This window comes from Populus euphratica, unplaced genomic scaffold (assembly GCF_000495115.2).
Source record: "Populus euphratica unplaced genomic scaffold, PopEup_1.0 scaffold853.1, whole genome shotgun sequence".
Classification (NCBI taxonomy): domain Eukaryota; kingdom Viridiplantae; phylum Streptophyta; class Magnoliopsida; order Malpighiales; family Salicaceae; genus Populus; species Populus euphratica.
The window spans coordinates 46,102-66,091 of NW_011500717.1; the positions used below are offsets into that span (position 1 = coordinate 46,102).

A 19,990-nucleotide genomic window follows, 5' to 3' on the forward strand; every position below is an offset into this window, starting at 1 on the left:
ATAGATAAGTTCATTTAGGTTCCTAAGTGTTTTTTGGTGTTTCTAGGTAATAAATGGTTGAAAAATAAATTTTTAGTTTCAAAAATTACATTTTTCTATTTTTTAACTAACACAGAGATGATTAGATTTTTGAGTTGTAAATAATATGTTGTTTGTCATACCAAGTGATGCATTATTTATGTTCTCTTTTAAAAAATAAATGGATAAATAATTAGTCACCTATCTAATTCAAAAAAGAAAAAGGGAGGTGCATCCACGTGTTTAGAAATTTTTTAGGTTTAGATACATTTTTTTTATTTTAATTAGATTTTTTTATTTATTTATTTAATTTGAATTGATTAAAAATTAAATTTTATTATTTATTTTGATTTTTAAATAAAATTATCATAATTTATATTTATATTTTTATAAAAAAATTAATGACAATTAATATTAGTACAAAACAAAACAAGGAGAAAAAAAATTGAGAATTAATAATTGGACAACTTAATTAAAGTATTGAAAAATATATAAATCAACATACCAATAACAAAATGGGTGGCCAAACTAATTTATATTCACATAAATATATCAATAATAAAATGATCGGTAAATATATGAATAAAATTATAAGTTATAGTGTGACAATGATTGTTTTTCTTAAATGTATTAAAATAATATAAAATTTAAATTTTTAAAATTATTTTAACTTAATATATTAAAATAAAATATAAAAATTTAATTTAAAGTAATATATATTTTTTCTTTTGTATAAACTCTCGATTTTCTTCAAATCTCTCCTGTTTATCATTAAAATAGGGTTATTCTCCACCCGGCAAGAAACTTGCGAGGCTTTCTTGCTGTCCCCGGTTGTCTTCGGCTATCAAAGTCTCTATTCGATTTCAACTATGCCAGTGTTGATAGTTTAGGTTTTAATTTGTATAATTTCAACTTGATTTTCCGCTATTATTATTAAATTGCAGTAAAATAGGGTTCAAGAATAGAAACCTAATTCATGTCTTTGGGCGTACAAGAAATGAATTTATGTGATTGTTGGTTGTAGGGCATGGCTTCATCGGAAGACGAGGCGGATACTCTGCCGGAGTCTGTGTCAACCTATTATTTTGCAGATGATAAAGATGAGCCTATTTCATTCTCTTTGTTACCAATTAGATGGAGGGAAAGCAATAATTTTGACGATGGGAAGAAAAACCACATGATTTTCTTGAAAGGGAGTGTGGACAATGGGCTCCGCACCATATACAAGCAAGTCATAGCGTGGAAGTTTGATTTGTCCAACGCAACACCGCAGATATCAGTGCTTACTAAGGAGAAATGCTGGATGGAACTCGGAAAACCGAGAAAGAGCTATGAGATAATTATTAGGACGGTACTGATTACCGTGCATTGCCTTCATTTTGCAAGGTGGAACCCAGAAGCATCCGGGAAATCCGTGTGGGATTACCTGTCAAGAACTTTCAGGTAATTGAGACTTCGTGTGTCTTTCTTTAGCTTTTGTTCTGCTTGTTTTTGTGTCGCGGGCCTTGATAGTCACCATTAAATTTGTAGTTTGTATGAGCACAGACCATCTCTGAACGATTTGGTGGACCACTTGGATTTAATCGGTGAAGCTGTTCGAAGAGAAAACTCCTTAGCAAAATGCAAGGTCTTTGTAAACTAATTAGCCTTTTGCTTTCTTATTATACGCCCTTCTATGTGCTTTAAAGTTTATACACAGTTCAAATATTTTCTGCTTACGCATGTCTTGACTCATAAAGAGTAAGTGGAACTTGGGACTATTTTTTGATATGTAAAGCTGACAGGATGAACTTGACAACTCGAAACCTTTTCTGTAAATGTGTACATGTAATTAAACAAGTGCTGCTGTGAATAACAACTTTCTAATAAAATGAAAAAATAATTTTATTTCCATTCATGTGGTACTCTGTGTTACCACCTATCCTAGGAGCAAATGCTCTACTTTTCTCTCTCTGTCTTCCTTTTAAGGTCGAGTTTGGTAGGAGGTGAAAAAAGTGGGATGAAATAGTAAGTGAGTGATTGTTGCAATTGTAACTTTAACATTGTTATAGTTATGCTTTAATGATTTTTAGTTGTGTTTACAAAGAGGAGAAATTAAGAGCAGAGGAGAAATTAAGAGCAGTAGAAGAGAGTGATAAAATACTATTAGAGATTAAAAGATATAATAAAAAAATCATATTGTGATAGGATGACAAAAAGGAGAAGTGAGAGGCACCAAAAAAAAAAAAAAAGAGAGAACAATTTTGAACTTTGGGGGTGGTGTGAGGTTTTAAATTTTAACCCCCTCCCTTAGTGTAATAATTACCCCTGCTTTTGGGTGAGAATTTCCTGCTCCCCTTACATGCCTTAAACAAGGAGAGTGATTCTCTTGTAATCACCCCCCCTTACCAGCAAACCATATTCACCACCACATCCTTCATATCATTCTCTTAGGTATGGATGCACAATTCCTTAATGAATTATATTCAATCGTATTTTCTGGATGATGACCTGTGATTTGTTTTTTTGGAGAGTAGCTCGCTTTAAAAGGTCTGAGTTTGTGTTTCTCAGACTTGGCAGACCCAAGGTAGATGTGCAAATACAACCAGATACTAGTATGGGTATGAAATCCGTGTCTGACATTCAGCTTTAAATTCTGGCTGCCCAACAACAAAACAACATGGATTATTGCATTAAATAATTTTTTATCCTTCAAAACTACCATTATTGATTTTCATGCATGGGAGAGGTTAGCTGGTGTATCTTGTCCCAGGAGAAGAGTGTGAGAGAGATGGCAGAGTATGGAAGAAAAGTAAACTTGCCATATCAACTTCTTCTGATCTCCAATATAATTCCTTCATTTGGTCAGAACTTTCTTCTTTTCTTATCCTGATTAGCCCCGTTTTAAGATGGATGGACAACTGTTAGCTTGGAGTTTGTTCTCTGTTTTAAATATCTGACATTGAAAATCACACTCTGAAAACAATCTGTATTGTAAATGACTTTAGAACAGGATATAAAAGTAAATTCAATAGAAGAAATAGCTCCAACCATTGTTCTGTGTTTAATTATCTGTTTTGGTCCCTAATTGGATTGCCTTGATTGTTATTTACTGTATTTGGACAAAAGTATCCAGGACTTGAAAGTCTCATCTGTATTTGGATTATTTCAAGCTCATTTCCTTTATGTAAAGTATTTCATCATTGGAACACACCTTAATATAAGGAGTGATGAGGAGAAAGAAGGAAATATACTAGGCAGCTTTCTGCGACTAATTTAAGTGCAAAATTTTCACTACTCAGTTAAATGATGAGTGATTTCATTCTGTGACACAAAACAAAAGCTGACTTGACCCTAAATTATATGCATGTCATGCTTTCACGACAAACTGCTTATGGGCATGTGTTTATTTGATGTGCTTGTAAATTTGACTTCTTTATCAAGTCTCAGACTAAGAAATGTAGGTTATTGCACTTTTTTAGTATTTAACTTGAAGTAATTGATGATATGCTTAAGGATCATCTGAATTGTGAATAATAATATATATTTCTATTTGTTTGTTTGTTTGTTTATTTGTTTTGGTGTATGTACTAGAATTATTTTCATCTGCCCAGCATTAGTCTGCCATTGTCTTATGAAATGTACTTTTGTGGATCTCCAAGAAACCATGTCTACATCAGAAGATTAATTTTTCCTCTTGTTTTTGAACCTTGGCGGTTATTGCATGGCTAAGAATAATGCTTTTGTAGGTTGCATTTTAAACTAAAAACATTCTGCTCATGATGAAGTTATAATTAAAAGGAATTTCCCGATCCATTGTTAGTTAAAAGCTGGAGTTTGAACCCTAAGAAATAATCTATTTCTGTTATTAATTAATTGATGCTTGCTTGGTAACAGAGTTTTATTTTTGGGCTGTAACCTTGATTGGCAAACTCAGGTGAATATTAGCAGAAAGTGCAGCTCTTCAATTAGGAACTAGATGCCAGTTCTGAACATTCACACAGAGGCCTTCTTTGCTTTTCTTATTTTGGTTCAGCCTTTCTCTTTTGTAGCAAAGATCAATGATGTAAGAATAACTACGTTAATGGATGATAAGGTTGTGCTAAAATCCACATAGAGAAATTATATGCTGAATTTAAAAATAATGGAAGGGAGAAAAAGATTAGAAAAAACAATCCTTCTACTTATGCCATATAATTTTATTTGTTAGTGATAGGGGGCTGGTTGAGTGGTGCCAGTAGAGGAATCAAGTTTTCTATTCAATATTTTCAGAGAGAGTGAAAGAGAAATGAGATTTAGAGAGGGAGAGGATTTTAGGATTTGAAAGTTATGGAACATATATATATGTGTATGTATGTATATATATGTATATATAGAGGTAATTTCTGAACTAACAAAGGAATAAACTCCCATTAATTTAACTTATTCATTATTGCGAAATCGATCAAGAAAATGAGGGATACTATATTAATTAGCTGGATTTATCAATGTGGATGCCTTGGCCTCACTCAATCAATCACAAATTTAATTACCACAAACAATTGACATTTGTGCCAAAGCATACATGATAAACAACCAACATCTATATGTTCTGCCTTCTCATTATGAAAGAAGACAAAAAAACAACATTTTTCACTATTTATTTCCTCTTAATTACACTGTTGCTGTCATGGTGGATCTTTCATCTCTTAACATTTTCTGAACTCTCCTTTATGTGAACGGAAAATTATTAAGTTTTTGTTTCTCTTCTCCAAAGCCTGTTCCATAAGAAATTTACAGCATGATTATTGGTTGTCTTTCATTACCCTGTCTCTTCTCTTGTTCTTTCCTTTACATACTGTTTCCTTTATGTCATTATCAATTAGCAGGAACTTGCTTTTGGAGGATGTAAAAACAGTTGTTGGCCTTCATCTACACCAAATTTGCCATAATTTCTTTGTTTAATGCTCATACTTTGTCTTTCTTCTGTTCTTGTATTCTATAATATTTGACAATTAACTTTTTGATTTTCTTTCTGCTTATGGTGAGCAATTTAAGAGAATCTGAAGAAGATTTTAAGACTTAATGACATTGTTTTTTGGTTGAATGAGGGAAACCACTTTTTCTTCATGATTTATTTTAACCTATTCCGCCTCATTTGCTTTCCTGAGGTATTCTAAACTTTCTGTATGTGTGCACTAAATGAACAGTTCTTACTCAATTTTCTTGGGGAGAAGCCAAGGAAAAAGATGCTGTCTGATGAGGTTATTCTCTGCATACCTGTTTGCTTTGTTCTTGCAAAGTGTTTATCAATGATCTTTCTTTCTATTGTGATCTCGGTAAATTATCGTGAAGTTTTGAGCAAGTAGTTCATTATTTTTCAGGATTTTCAAGCTGCAACAATGTCTGCATTCATAGTCGATGATAACTTTGAAGATTTAGAAGAAGATGAATCCAATGACGAGGACGAACTATTTGATTCTGTTTGTGCATTTTGTGATAATGGCGGCAACCTTTTATGGTATGTGTTTTTTCTTGGTTGCTCTCTTGAATTAGGTTGATGATTCTGTTAGCAACTATTTCTTTCTTTTTCTCCCTCAATGTTGCTTGCATGAGTGTTTCTCATGCATGATATATGGTACTTTTTGGCATTTCTTTTAATGAGTTTTTCATTGTTAAAATACATTTCATTATTGACCTTGTTATCATAATGATCATTGTTATAGCAATTCTCGATACCCATGATAATTTGCTTTTATTTTTGAAATTTTAATAAGGCTAGATTAAGTCTTTGCTTTTAAAGCTAACAGAGCAGTCATGATGGTTTATGGTCTTGCAATTTCTTCTTCATTTATATGCCTTACTAAAAAATGCCTCTCAATAATTACTTTGTTGGTTTTAGAAGTACAAGAACTAAAGCTTAGCCATACTAAAATCTCAAGGGGCTAAAATTAAATTAACCTGATAGTAATACTTGCTCATGCATTGCCAATGTTGTGGGGAAATTTCATCAATATTCTTGGCATGATAATGTTTATTGTATTATTTCATTAATGATTAAGGTTTTTAGGTTTCAAATAGTTTAAGAAGAGTCCAAGATGCAATTTAGTAAATCTAAGTATAAATTTTAATTCGACTGTTGGATCTATTTGAAATTGACAAAAAATTATGAAGGCGGGGTAAAATTTCATGATGAACGGAGATCGTGAAGGTTTTCAACTAAGACTTGAAAGTTGCTATACGAGATTGTCTTTATTTACCTTGTTGTATTTAGATTTTTTTTTTCTATTTAGATTATGATTTTCAATTTAATTAGAATTTTACTAGTTAGGAATCCTAATGCTAAATGAATTCTATTAGTTAGGTAGGTTTTAATTAGGAATCCTTACTATAAAGTATTTAGATCTAGAACTAACATAAATTGGGATGTTTAGTATATTTTGAAAACATTCAAATTCAAACTATTCAAACCTGTAATAAAATAGCAGAGATTTTCTCTATTTCTCTAGAGTGACGCTAACCCTTAGGCCTGAGAACCCAAGCTTTTATCCACGCTATAAGCCATGTCAATTCGTATCAAAACAGCCTGCCTCTTTGATGGAAGCAAACAGTAGCAACCCACTCCTCATGTAGGACTGGAGGCCCTCTAGGTCAATGTGCGGGCATTGGAGCAGAAATTGGATTGTTTGGAGCAAACCCAGGAACAGGAGAGGAACTTGCCATAGAAAATCGTCTATAGCAAGCCATAGAAAATCCAACTCGACTAATGGGTAATGCAAACAAGGATCGTGAATAGGAGAGAAACTTGCCTTGAGACTTACCTCGAGGCAGGCCAAACCCTAGACCTATTCTTGAATTTGATGAGATTCCATTCTATGATGGGAAATTTTCAAAGAAAAAACTTATTAACTGGTTGACAAAGGTGGAAGTTTACTTTTATTTCAACAAAGTTCCTTATCATCTAAAGGCAAGACATGTCGCATACAAACTTTTTTATATTGCTAGAAAATGGTGGTTTGAATTTCTAGACTTTAAAACTTGTATTGGTATGCCTTTATTCCATTTTGGCAAGAGTTAAGACAATCATTAATTTGGAGTTTATACAAGATTATGAAGAGATTTTATATTTTGGGTAGACAATCATAGGCAAATATTGTTATTATTTGCCTTTTGTTCAACCTTGTAAAATAGCAAATAAGAAAATTATGGAGGATGGGTTGTCTATTCAAAGTAGATAGTTTAAACATAACAACAGTAACGACAACACCACCATTGCAGATACTACTATACTTGTCGATGTTTACTGTACAAATGGTGAAGAAGGAATCAATAAAGCTCCTAAATAGTGATTTTGAAGATATGGCAAACAAGGACATAGCACTTCCTACAATTCCTCTAAATATATTATGAAAGATTATCTTGAAGTTTCTTTAGAGACAAAGGTTGAAGTATTGGAAGTCATAGATAAGGATGAGATCAAGTATGAAGTAAAAGAATGTGGATGGAACTACAAGTGGACTTTATAGGAACAAAAAGTATAATCTTAAATAGGAATTTTTCTTTAGCTTACACACATCATAAATTAAAATTTGGAGTTCAAGAGTCAAAAACATGATACTTTGTGAATATATTGGCTACAATGCTATATTCGAAATATTTGTTTCCTGGAAGTGGAAGAGTTCAATTCTCAACAGATAACTCAAGGGCGAGTTTTTTGGAAGTATAACAACAATTTAGGTTACAAGATTGATATACTAAATATTATCAAAATACTTCAATTGCAGTTCTTGTACTTGTCCTTGTGATATGATTTTAAAAATGATGATTTCCTTTCAGTTTTTAACACAAGTATCTTTTGGTTAACTGCTTTACCAAAGGGGATTTGAATTTAGAACCGAATTTGCAAGCAAGAGGTGTATCTACCTGGCTATGCCTCAACCACAATTTATCATTAATGAATACAAACAATATACAAAAATTTAAACGTTGACAATTCTCAGGCAGTGGTTGGAATAACAGGTTTGGAGTGAATAAACATGTTAGTGGCATTAAATTACCTTTTTTGTATCCATGGCCTTCTTTTTAATCATAGTAATAATTCCTCTGCTTCAATGTTTTAGTCTCATCACCTAAGGATTAGAATAATGTGTTATTACAATCCTTTCCACTCTTTGTTTTATTGTGTAGTTCACTCCATTTTACTGTATAAAAGGCTTACAACATACCAGATACAATTGTTAACATTTACAAGGAAGCTTGATTACATTTTGTTATTAATGTGAAGTTACCATATTTATTTTAGATGAATCTTCATCTTCCCTTAAAGATGTTAATGTGCTGCACTCTATTTTTTTGGCATAGAATTAATACTTGGATGAATTAATTTGAATATCTATGCTTGTTAGTTCTACTTGGTGCTGTTTTGTGTTAGCATTGTCTCTGATCTCTGATATCAGTTGCACATTTGATTTCTAATACTATACAGTTGTGAAGGGAGTTGCTTGAGGTCGTTTCATGCAACTGTAGAGGCTGGTGAAGAATCTGCTTGCGAGTCTCTTGGCTTTACTAATAGGGAAGTTGAAGTATGCAGCCATTACTTGTTTTCTTTGTAATTCAGTTTTCTTATTGTTTTTTAGTCTAGTGATTTTTTTTTTTAATCTTTCAGCATTGATGTCTTTTCTCTTTGGGCAGGCAATGCAGAGTTTTTTTTGTAAGAACTGCAAATTTAAGCAGCATCAATGTTTTGCCTGTGGAAAGTTAGGTTCATCTGATAAATTTTCTGGTGCTGAGGTATGGATTTGCTGTAAGAGAATGGATAGTTTTCCCTTGTCATATGTTCATCATATTATTTTCCATTGTAGTGTGCTGTGATTTACAGAAGCCAGTCCTGCATTGACAAAAATATTGTCTTCTAAAATTATTTTAACCACTAGGGTTTCTTGGCCTATTTTATTTTTGTGTTTGATGATATGGATGTTTGGAGCTTTTTCCCTCTTTCCATTTTAGAGGTGAATTCAATTAACATCATGACATAAATGTTTTTTGGATACTTCACCCTTGATGGTTCACGTTCCATAGCCCTGACTCTTGCATTTATCTTTGTACCTTTTCTTTCTTATATATTATGCCATTTTGCATGTTTTCATAGAGGCGGAAGCTTGATGATAAATCTTGTTTTTTCCAATATCTTTTCAAATAGCAGCCCCTTTTTTGGGTTGCTGGGAGAGGGGGCCAAGATTGCAATTGCTCTTCTTAGCTAGCTCTCTTGGCTGGTTGGCTTAGCAAGGAATCACTGTAGCTCTCTCTCTCTCTCTCTCTCTCTCTCTCTCTCTCTCTCTCTCTCTCTCTCTTGGTGTCATCCTCTACTGGCTAGGTTATAAAATGAACCCAGCTACTCCTGCTTCATTCAAGTTCAATTACTCATTTGAGCTCTTCTTTTAGCCAAACAAGGTGACCTTGTCAGAAATTTAAAGCTTCACAACTTTCATGAAAAAACTTGATCAGTCCAATACTTGGCTAGATGTGTTCATACTGCTGTACTTTTCTTTTGAAAAATTGGCTTGTAGATATGATTGGATTTGTATAAATAGTAACTGTAAAGTAGACATTAATCAGTAACTTGGTTTTGTGACATCTAAATCAATACAAGTATACATTACTGAGAAAAAGAAAAGCATTGTTAATGTGTATTGAAATTGTTCACGTCTATCTGATCTCTTGTGTTTATGATGAGCTCAAGCTCATTTGAAACCCTGAAACTTTTCTTCCTTTTGAACTCTGTTTAAGTTTGAGCTATATTATTAAACAAACCATGCTTGAAGATCATGGCACTCAGTTTCATTCAACTTGATCTTCGCTCTCCAGCTGGTTATGCTAAATTTTTGGACTTACCATCTGTTGCTTCTGTTTATTCTCACACCACTAGTTTTTCTAATTATATCAATTGGGTTCTTCTTTTCCTTTTTTTCTGTCTTTTTGCTTATGTAAATATTCATTTCCAGATTGCTGTTTCCTATTTTTAGTCAATTTAGAGTGACTTTGAACAAGTGTCGCTGTGCTTTTAAAATCATGCTCTTTTTTCCTTGGATCTCCCATGAGCATCTAATTGTAATTGCAAGTGCATATGTTTCCTGTTAATATTCTTTCTCGAACTCTATTTTTGTTTGCCCACCTCTCATCCAAATATTTCCTTTATTTTTTTTTTTCCACACCTTAGAATTATTTTCTTATGATTATCAGATTTTCTTTAAATTTTATTAGCAACATGCACCTTGAAAAAAGAAAAAAAGAAAAAAGAAAAAAAAGAGGTAAGGAGCATATACTCTTCAAAGGATAAAATATCACCTAAAATTTGATTTCCTGGAAGGGATCTTTGATTCATTCCTTTATAATGTGAGTAGCAATGCCTTCCAAATTTGAGACTTTTCACTTCACATCCTAGCTCTTTGTTTTGTCTGGCAGCTAATCTGATTTATTGGCATCTTTCCTACAAGATGATTCTTCCTTCCCAGTTCTTAAGTGTTTTTTTTTTAATTAAAAAAATCCAAACTGTTGCATGCCTTCATATATTCTAGGGTGTTAAAATGGATTTTTGGTTATGGCTTCTGTCAATATCTTGGGATGCTAGTACCATTTTCTTGAGATCTTGAAATACAGTCTTCCAGGTTTCTCTTTAATAATGATATATATCTACATTTTATGCTGCAAACTTGCTCAATCAATTACTTGTCAGGTCTTTCGATGTGCTAATGCAACCTGTGGCCATTTTTATCACCCGCATTGTGCTGCAACAATGCTCCATCGAGAGGACAAAGTTGCTGCTGAGGAACTTCGGAAAAAGATTGCTGCTGGGGAGAGTTTTGCATGTCCCATTCATAAGTGCTGCATTTGTAAACAAGTAGAGGATAAGAAGAAATGTGATTTGCAGTTCGCTGTGTGCAGGCGGTGTCCAACATCATACCACCAGAAATGCCTGCCAAAGTAGTTTCTGGTTTTCTATATCACTTTTCATTCTCATATAGCAGTGTAAATATGTGTCTGATGTGATATTCATATTGCTGTTACCAGAGAGATAGTTTTTGAAAATGAAGCAGATGAAGATACTATAGCAAGGGCCTGGCAGAATCTATTACCTAACCGTATACTGATTTATTGCTTGTAAGTGTTGTTGTTTAGTTGCTCTCTCTCTCTCTCTTCTTCTTTCTGAACACACACAAGTCCTATACTTTGATGGGAATAATTTGTCAAATGGGGTGTTTGCCTTCTCTTTTTCCTTTTGTTTTGAACAAGGAAACATGACATAATTGAAGACATTGGAACTCCAGTAAGAGATCACATACGGTTCCCTGATGTTGGAGAAAAGAATACTGCCGCTAAAGTACAGAAAAGAAAGACATCTGAGCTTCCTGCAAATGAAGAGGAAAGTTTGTCAAAGAAAAAGAGGCTTACCTCAGAAGAATCATTTTCAGGAACATTTTGTACTAGAGCATCCAAAGTGATGTCTTCTTCTGCAAAAATCGTTAAAATTACCAATGACAGTGAACAGATATCATCTGAATCAAATTCACTGGGGAAAATGAGAATGAATAATCCATCCAGAAAGTCTTTAAGGGAAAATACAAAGTCTGCTTCATCAGAGGTGGAGAGGTCTACAACAGCCAACGTAAACAAGACCTCATTGGGTGACAAGCTATATGCCTTCATGACTAACAAGTCCGGAAAAGCAAAGCTCAGGAAGCAGGATATTTTTGGCAGTGAACTTGATAAATCTTTGTCTGTTAAGTCTGTTGCAAAGAAGTTAACCAGTGAACTGCCTTCATTGGATGCTGATACACAAAGGAGGTGACCTTTTAAATTTTCCACTTTGGAATAGTTGCATCTTTCATATTTTTGTTTGAAATAGTTACACTGTCTCTTGTTTCTACTCTTGTTTTCATTATTAAATTACAAGGGAATTATGACGATTCAAAGTTACAGTTTTTATGTTAAACTACGCCTCAGACTTGAATTCTATGCAGGCTTTTAGCTTTAGTGAAAGAGGCTGCGTCATCAATAACCTTAGATAATGTTATAAAAAAGCATGACTTGAATTCTATGCAGGCTTTTAGCTTTAGTGAAAGAGGCTGCGTCATCAATAACCTTAGATAATGTTATAAAAAAGCATGACTTGAATTCTATGCAGGCTTTTAGCTTTAGTGAAAGAGGCTGCGTCATCAATAACCTTAGATAATGTTATAAAAAAGCATGACTTGAATTCTATGCAGGCTTTTAGCTTTAGTGAAAGAGGCTGCGTCATCAATAACCTTGGATAATGTTATAAAAAAGCATGAAGTTCCATCTACACACGTGCACTCCTCAAAAAATGTCGTGGACAAAAACATTACATTGGGAAAGGTGGAGGGTACTGTTGAGGTACCTGTTGTCACCCTCTAATTATCAATTAATAATTTTTCTATATTAGGTCTTTTTTCCATAGAAGTTGCTAGTAATCTTGTCAACCTGTTTTCTTCTCCATAAGTAATTATACTTCATATACTCCATCCAGGCTGTTAGGACAGCTCTAAAAAAGCTGGAAGAAAAATGCAGCATTGAAGATGCTAAAGCTGTTTGTGAACCGGATGTTCTGAACCAGGTGTTTAAATGGAAGGTAGCTGTTCTTTCTCATCCTGCTTTCAACTGTTGTATCATTGTATATAGTGAGCGTTATTTCCCCCAGGTTCTGCATTGCAATTTATATGATTTTAAGAGTGAATTTTGCACTGATTTGTCATTTTAGTGATGCTTCATTTTGAGAAATGATTGTTTTCTATCAATGAAGATCCCTAGTGATGTGTGCTACTTTTTTCCTGAACTAAATGCTTGGAATATTAGAGATTTTAACTTTTGAATGTGTTTTAACAGTGCTGTACTTGATGTTTATTAACCTGTTGATTGATGCCTCTAGAACAAGCTGAAAGTGTATCTTGCACCATTTCTGTACGGTATGCGCTATACATCCTTTGGTCGCCATTTTACCAAAGTAGAGAAACTTATGGAGGTAAATTTGTTTATTTTTTGTTTTTATTTTTTAATTATCTAATGCCATAAGCCTTCTAACGATAATTGTGATGATATGCACCATCTTTGATTGTTATTTTTTAGTTTTCTACACCATGTGCTAGTGATTTCAAATGCAATATCTTATAAATATCAATTTGTTTTAGAGTCTGTAGTATGCGGGTGTGTAATAAAAATAAAATTCTAGCTCAACATCAATGATGTGAAGTTGCTTAAAAGATGTGTCAAAAAAGCTTTCCACTATGTATCTTGAGGTAATGTACCACCTTCAGACAATATGAAAGAAATGAGAATGAAAAGCCAAACAGATTGTGATCGTTTCATGGTTGAGTTGGGTAATGAATCCTTCCTTACACAAGTCTCCTTACAAGTTTACTTGAACCTGGAGTGGTGGCCACATTGTGTTGGGTATAACTGTCTGCATCGCTGCCCTTGATATTAACCTGGCTACTCTCATGATGCCATGCAACAAGAAGTTGCATGGTGAAAGTCCAAAGACTTAAGGAGTATGATTATGGTTAATATCATGGTGGTTAGAATCTTACAATTCATCTTGATTCATGTACAAAATGATGCAAATGTTGGGGTGAATCACATATGTATAAGAATCTTGCGATTTAGTCATGATTTGATTTGGTACAATTCGTTGAATTTTACAAGTCAACTCAAATGGAAAACTGAAGTAAAATTCATAAATTTAAAGGAGATGATAAGGATAGGAATGTTAAGTCTAGAGGTCATGGATGAGAACAACTTAAAGCAATCTTCTTTGATAATTATTCCTACCTGAAACTAGTTATAAATTATACCCACAGAGAGAGAACATGGTGAAAGAAAGCAAGAGTGCCAAAGACAACAAGAATGACAAAGGTGATATCAACATGGGGAAGATTATAATTTTTTATTTTAACTGGGAAATCTAGTATTTTTAACTAGTTGGATGATAATTTTTAGATAAAGATATGGAGTCTGTAGAATGATCAAGTGCCACTGAACAATATGTTCGATTTTGGCAAAACCAGAGTTGGCCCAAGTTTTGTTGCCTTTGCTCTTTCACTCTAAGTTCACCTCTTCTTAATTTCTTAACCCTATTGATTTATTTCCTTTCCATTTTCCAACTTAAGCTACCTTCCAAGTCTGTAGATGAGCTCAGCTTATGGGTCCATGATATTAGAGTTGCATACACTGGGAAAATGGTGGTGGAGAAGTGAGCATAGAATGATAAATAGATATTTTCTTGATTATTTGAACTAGCCTTCATACTTGCTAAGTCAATCTTATTTTTCCAGTATTGCCTATTTGTTTTTAATTCTAGAATGTCAGTAAATGAAAAGGGAATTCTTTGTAGACAGAATCATAATTAGTGACTGAAAAAGAAAAGGAAAAGCAAAAGGAAAAAGATAAATATTCCCTTTAATTAAGGACAGCGATCTGCAGCATGGGTATAATTGTATGCACATACATGCATGCAAAGAGATGCATTAAATATATACTGCTCTATGCAATTCATAATTTCAATTTGTTTGGAAAATGGAGTGAATACTGCTTTGTTTTTCATGCTTCTGTCACATGTAAAGAATTCTGAAACCAGATTCTGAATGTGCAGATTGCTGATATTCTCCGTTGGTATGTTGAAAATGGCGATATGGTAAGACATTAACTATGTGTTGCTTGGAATATTTTGTTTTGTTGGCATGCATATGCTTCAAATTGACATTGATTGTAAAATTTATATAGGCCTATATTTGCAATTTTATATGTATTTGCATGCCTTCCTGAAATTTAAAATTTGAGCTGCAAATTTTCAAAATTTCAACTAGACATTACTATCAAATGTGTATTCCTAATGTCTTAAGGATCTTGTTTTGGCTGATAAATAGATGTTGGTAAATAGATTTTCCTGTTGGTTTTGTTTTAGCAGATTCTTAGAAGAGATGTATTTGTAGCTGATGATTGGTTTATATTCTTCTTCCATCCTGAACTTTTCATAAAGAAGGATCCTCAATATCAGCTATCTTCTAGAGCTGTTTTAATCCCCTGTCTTATTAATTTGATCCAAAGATTGTATAGTGATTTGTTCAATCTCCATCCTGTTGAAAAATGTTGTTTCGCTCTTTCCTAATTTCATCATGGCTCTGGGCAAGCTTTTGTTTCTCTTTGTTGAGCACAAGCTTGACACAAAACTTGAACGCTTAAAATGAGGAAAGCTTCTATTATAGTTATTCAAAGCATCTTCCTTTATCTATCCTCTTTTGGGACCAAAGAAAATCAGTTGAATTATTTTTAATAATCCTTTTTTCATTGTTTCTATATTTTAGTTCTGGTAACATAATTTGATGACCTGCATATGCATTCTGTTTTGAATTATGCTTACATAAAAAACGCCACTTCCAGTGGAATAACTGTAACTTTTCATGTCATTTTTGAAAGATGATGCTTAAGCTTATTTTGGCAACTAGCTGATAATTGTTAGCTCCCTTGGACAGATTGTCGATTTCTGCTGTGGTGCTAATGATTTCAGTTGCATTATGAAAAAGAAGCTTGAAGAGATGGGAAAGAAGTGCTCATACAAAAACTACGATGTTATTCAGCCAAAGGTAACTGTTACCTTTTTATAAGAAATTATTTTGCCTTAATCTGATAAATTAGTCAATGCAATTCATACATGTGGGGAGTAGTAGGTATATAGGAAATAGGAAGCAGGATATGAACACACAAAAGGCAGTCCCTAGTTGACTGCGGCATAATTTTGGCACTGTTTTATGTAGTCTTTTATAAATAACACTGAAAATGCTGCTTGAATATGGTTTTTTACTTATATAGGGGTCTTGAGTTATTAAGAAAAAGGGTGGGGGGTGGCTATAAATTTACCCATATATTTTTAATTTCTCAATGATTCCCCTATAGTAAAAAAAATTCAAGCTTTACCTACCTGAATAGTGGGCAGGATAACAAGCCGTACATATATTTGATCATCTGTGTATTGGCTTGGCTTTTGTTAGTATTATTTTTTAAATTCTTTTGTTATACATATATGGGTTGGCCTTAGAAGTGGCTTGGGGGTATATAACTAAATTTGTGTTATGTCTAATAATGTTTTGTAACAGAAGCATGCACCAGATAATAGAGGTAGGTTCGAGGTTATGATTTTTTTGACATTTTAATCATTGAGAAAATTTAAAATATATTAAGGCAGATTCATAGGTCTCTGGCCTCCCCAACAAATAAAATAAAATAATAAAAAAAAATTAAAAACAAATCTGAAGAAAAAACTTGTGGGGTTTGTTAGGCCAAAGTTTGGTGGCAGTTTGTAGGTTGCTGAACACACAACATAGTGAGGTTTGATGGTGGTTTCAAGGTTCAAGGAAAGCAAGAAATAAAGAACCAGGTTTTGTCCTCAACGGGCGGTGAATATTGATGTAAATGATGGCAAGCAGTCTTCGAAAAAAGGAAAAAAGATAAAGAAAAAAAGAACAAGAACCATGAAGGGAAATCAATCACAAACTAACAAAATCTCTTAACAAGAAATCACTTTCACATCAGCAAAATGATGAACTGAGAGTTCCTGGTGATGTCATCAATACTTGTAATCTAGTGAATTTTCCTTTAACCCAGGTGAGGATCTCAACTTTGAAACTAGTAATCATGGATATGAACTGGATAAATAAAAATAGAAACTCAGTGTAAGACCCATTAGATCATACTTAAGGATGATTCCAGTGAGGAGAAAGAATTCCGAGGGAAGTGAGAAAATTGGATGAGTTACAAACCAAAGCCCAAAACATTTTCTTTGATCAAATTACCTTCTTTGGTACATGAGGTAGCTTGGAACATTCTAATTTTCTATAAAACTCCAGCATAGCCTCTTGTGTACGGTTGATGTCTTCCTTATGTAGAGGCACAAGCATGCTTGTGCTAGAAATATTAACATAAACATTTTATCTTATACAATCCTAGTGCGGTGATTTTATGTTGTGGAAGAGGGGAAATTCTTAATGCTTGTTCCAATAATCTATGGGGATAAATTGCTGATAAAAAGAACTTGTCTTTGGTCCCTTTTTTCTGCCTAAAAATTGTGATCTGGTCACTCAATGGAGTTGTTGTGGTTAAGTTTGCTAAATGGACTATGATGCAGACAACTCCTGGTGCTGTTCTGGAGTTGAGTTTCATGGGGCCTGTTTAGGGATGTCAATAGTAATTTTACAGTTTGAGTTAACCTTTTGATGACTAGTAGCTATAGGATTGATGGGGCTTGAACGTGTGGATGTTTGGAATATAGGATTTGAGTTGTTGGAAATTGTAGAAACTCTCAAGAGTCACTAATAGGGTTTCTAGGAATCACTTCCAAGGTTCTTAGGAGTCATACCTAAGGGAAGATTGAGTCACATAATCAAAAACAAAGTTACTGAAATTTTCTTCGCAAACTGATTTATGAAAATGAGGCATTGCAAACCTTTATATAAAGTTGCTAGTACTCCAAGTCTAACAAGGACTTATTTTCCAATATAAGAAAATTATAAGTCTATTTAGAATAGCAAAAATCTAACAAAAATAATTACTTTGGAACTAATAGATTGCTAAATAGAAAATAAAAACCAGGCTTCGGCAATTTTTCCAGATTTTCCAGAAAATATGTAAATTACAGAAATACCTTTGTCTACAAAGATATAATATGTAAATTACAGAAATACCTTTGTCTACAAAGATATGCATTTTGCTTCTTTTTTGTCTACGTCAAACTGTTAATTGTATTTTGCTGTCAAGCATTGATGCTGAACTATGCATGTTTGCATCCAAGTGCTTTTCCAAATTTTGATTGTTTGATATCTTATGTCTGGCAGAATGACTTTAATTTTGAGAAGAGAGATTGGATGACTGTTTGTCCAGATGAGCTGCCAAAAAAGGGTTCGCAGTTGGTAGGAATGATTGTTCCCTTTTGAGTAAAGAATTAGTAACCTGGGTTACTGAGCTTTTTAAATGAATGGTCTGATCGATCTATTTTTTCCTTAAGCAGATTATGGGACTGAATCCTCCTTTTGGAGTTAAAGCAGCCTTGGCTAACAAGTTCATTGACAAGGCTCTTCAGTTTAAACCCAAACTCCTTATTCTTATTGTTCCACCAGAAACAGAGAGGTAATGGTTTGATTTAATTGTTTCTATCTCTCTCTCTCTCACACACATTATTTTTATTGTCTTTGATCAGGTTAGACAAAAAGAAACCTTACGATTTAGTCTGGGAGAATGATCACTTTTTGTCAGGGAAGGTATATGATATGCATTTTGCAGTTCCTTTCTGGATCAATTTGGATTTTCTATTTCATTATGACCTTTTTTTTATTTTTTACAGTCATTCTATCTGCCTGGGTCTGTTAATGAGAATGACAAGCAAATGGATCAGTGGAATGTGACTGCGCCACCTCTTTATCTTTGGAGCCGGCATGAGTGGAGTGCAAAACACAAGGCAATAGCTCAAAAGCATGGTCATCCGTTCAGGCAACAAGAAATATCAAATTTGGACAAAAACCACTTTGAAACAAAAACCCCTGATCCTGTTAATGATCAATATAACAATGCTGGTGCGTCGATGCTTCCAAATTATATTCCCTTGCAAAGTAAAGAGCCAGAAGAATCCAATTGTGGAATAGTTAATGACGGTCATAAAGGAAGGTCTCAATGCAACAACAGTGATAGAGAAAGCCAAGATAGTCATTGCCCTAGGAAGAGCCATTCTGATGAGACTTCAAGGAAGAAAAGGCAAGGTGAAAAAATGGTTGAAAGAGGAACGGGTGAGAAATCACTAGAGGGCAGACAGAATGGTGGAAAGAAGCCTTCTCCGAGTGATTCAGACAAGGGAGTGCATCGTCCTTCACCACCACCCAATATTGATGGCAGATCCTCACTTGACGGTTCATCTAGATCTGTTGAAAAGCAATCACAGGCTGATATAGGCACAAATTGTTACCAGCATTTGGACCCTAGGTTTTCTGATTCATATTCGCAGCAGCGTGGAACACCTTATGGCGGAAGCTGGGCCAGCAATCATGATGACATGAATAGAAGGCACAGCACTAATATTCACGAGTCTTATTCACTCAACATCCATGGATTGTCCAGTGGTGGCAATATGGAGGAGCAATCAACACGATGCATGGCGAATGTCACAGAATTTGTTAGACAGCCACAAGTTCACCTTTATGGGCTACAAGGTGCCGATCCTGCTCGGTGGAATTATCCAAGTGGGCGATATCTGGGATATGGCCATATGGAACCAGCACCAGCTATCCCTTACGGGCATATGGGATCGGCAGCAGAACCACCCTATATGATGAATATGTCAGCGATGCAGCGATATGCTCCCCGGCTAGATGAATTAAACCATACAAGGATGAGTAGTTTGGGTCCCGAGCCATCCATGCAGAATAGAAATGGCAGTTATGATCCTAGAGCACCGGGAGCTGGATACCGGTTTGATTCGATGGGCTTTGCTCCTGGTCCTCAGCATCCTTACCCACACCACTCAGCAGGCTGGCTAAATGAGTAGATGTAGTCGGAAGCCTTTTCCTTGAAGTGGTGATGTAAAAAAATTAGCGACCTCAAGCTGTGTGCTGTGTATGCTGCAAGCCTGAAATGTATGTGCCATTCCAGTTTCTACCTCATCATTACATGGTTATTGGCAATTAAAAAAAAATCAATTTATCTCACTTCACCCCCCAAATTTAATCTCAAAACTTACACGCAAGACAAGCTCCTCGCCTCAAATTGGGCCTTTCTAGATGCTCATAACTAGAAAAAAAACCATTATTAAATAAAAATCACCTGCTGAGTCGAATACTACTCCGAGGTAAGATTTTAGTTTTGTCGCTTCATTGCATGAAGGGTAGGTTAGCCATGAGCATCTATGATCAGGTTTTGGTCTTGTATAAGAATTTAGACATTTTACTTATAATGAAACCCAACG

At 34.2% G+C, this 19,990-nt stretch overlaps 1 protein-coding gene across 6 annotated transcripts; it reads left to right on the forward strand.

The window, feature by feature from the left end:
• Positions 1 to 752: 752 nt before the first annotated feature.
• EDM2 (ENHANCED DOWNY MILDEW 2) lies at positions 753 to 19,733 on the forward strand. 6 transcript variants are annotated; one of them, XM_011013312.1, is made up of 19 exons: positions 753 to 825; positions 1,043 to 1,461; positions 1,549 to 1,645; positions 5,187 to 5,240; positions 5,361 to 5,497; positions 8,462 to 8,558; positions 8,668 to 8,766; positions 10,709 to 10,956; positions 11,044 to 11,133; positions 11,266 to 11,817; positions 12,240 to 12,387; positions 12,521 to 12,622; positions 12,920 to 13,012; positions 14,639 to 14,680; positions 15,519 to 15,629; positions 17,874 to 17,948; positions 18,047 to 18,165; positions 18,236 to 18,296; positions 18,380 to 19,733. In XM_011013312.1, the coding sequence occupies exons 2-19, from the start codon at positions 1,046 to 1,048 to the stop codon at positions 19,571 to 19,573; spliced, it is 3,735 nt and encodes a 1,244-aa protein (XP_011011614.1). In that variant the 5' UTR covers positions 753 to 825; positions 1,043 to 1,045; the 3' UTR covers positions 19,574 to 19,733. The 6 variants fall into 6 exon arrangements, with proteins under 6 accessions (XP_011011614.1, XP_011011610.1, XP_011011612.1 ...); XM_011013308.1 differs by having other exon boundaries at positions 767 to 867; XM_011013310.1 differs by having other exon boundaries at positions 786 to 918.
• The last annotated feature ends 257 nt before the right edge of the window (positions 19,734 to 19,990 follow it).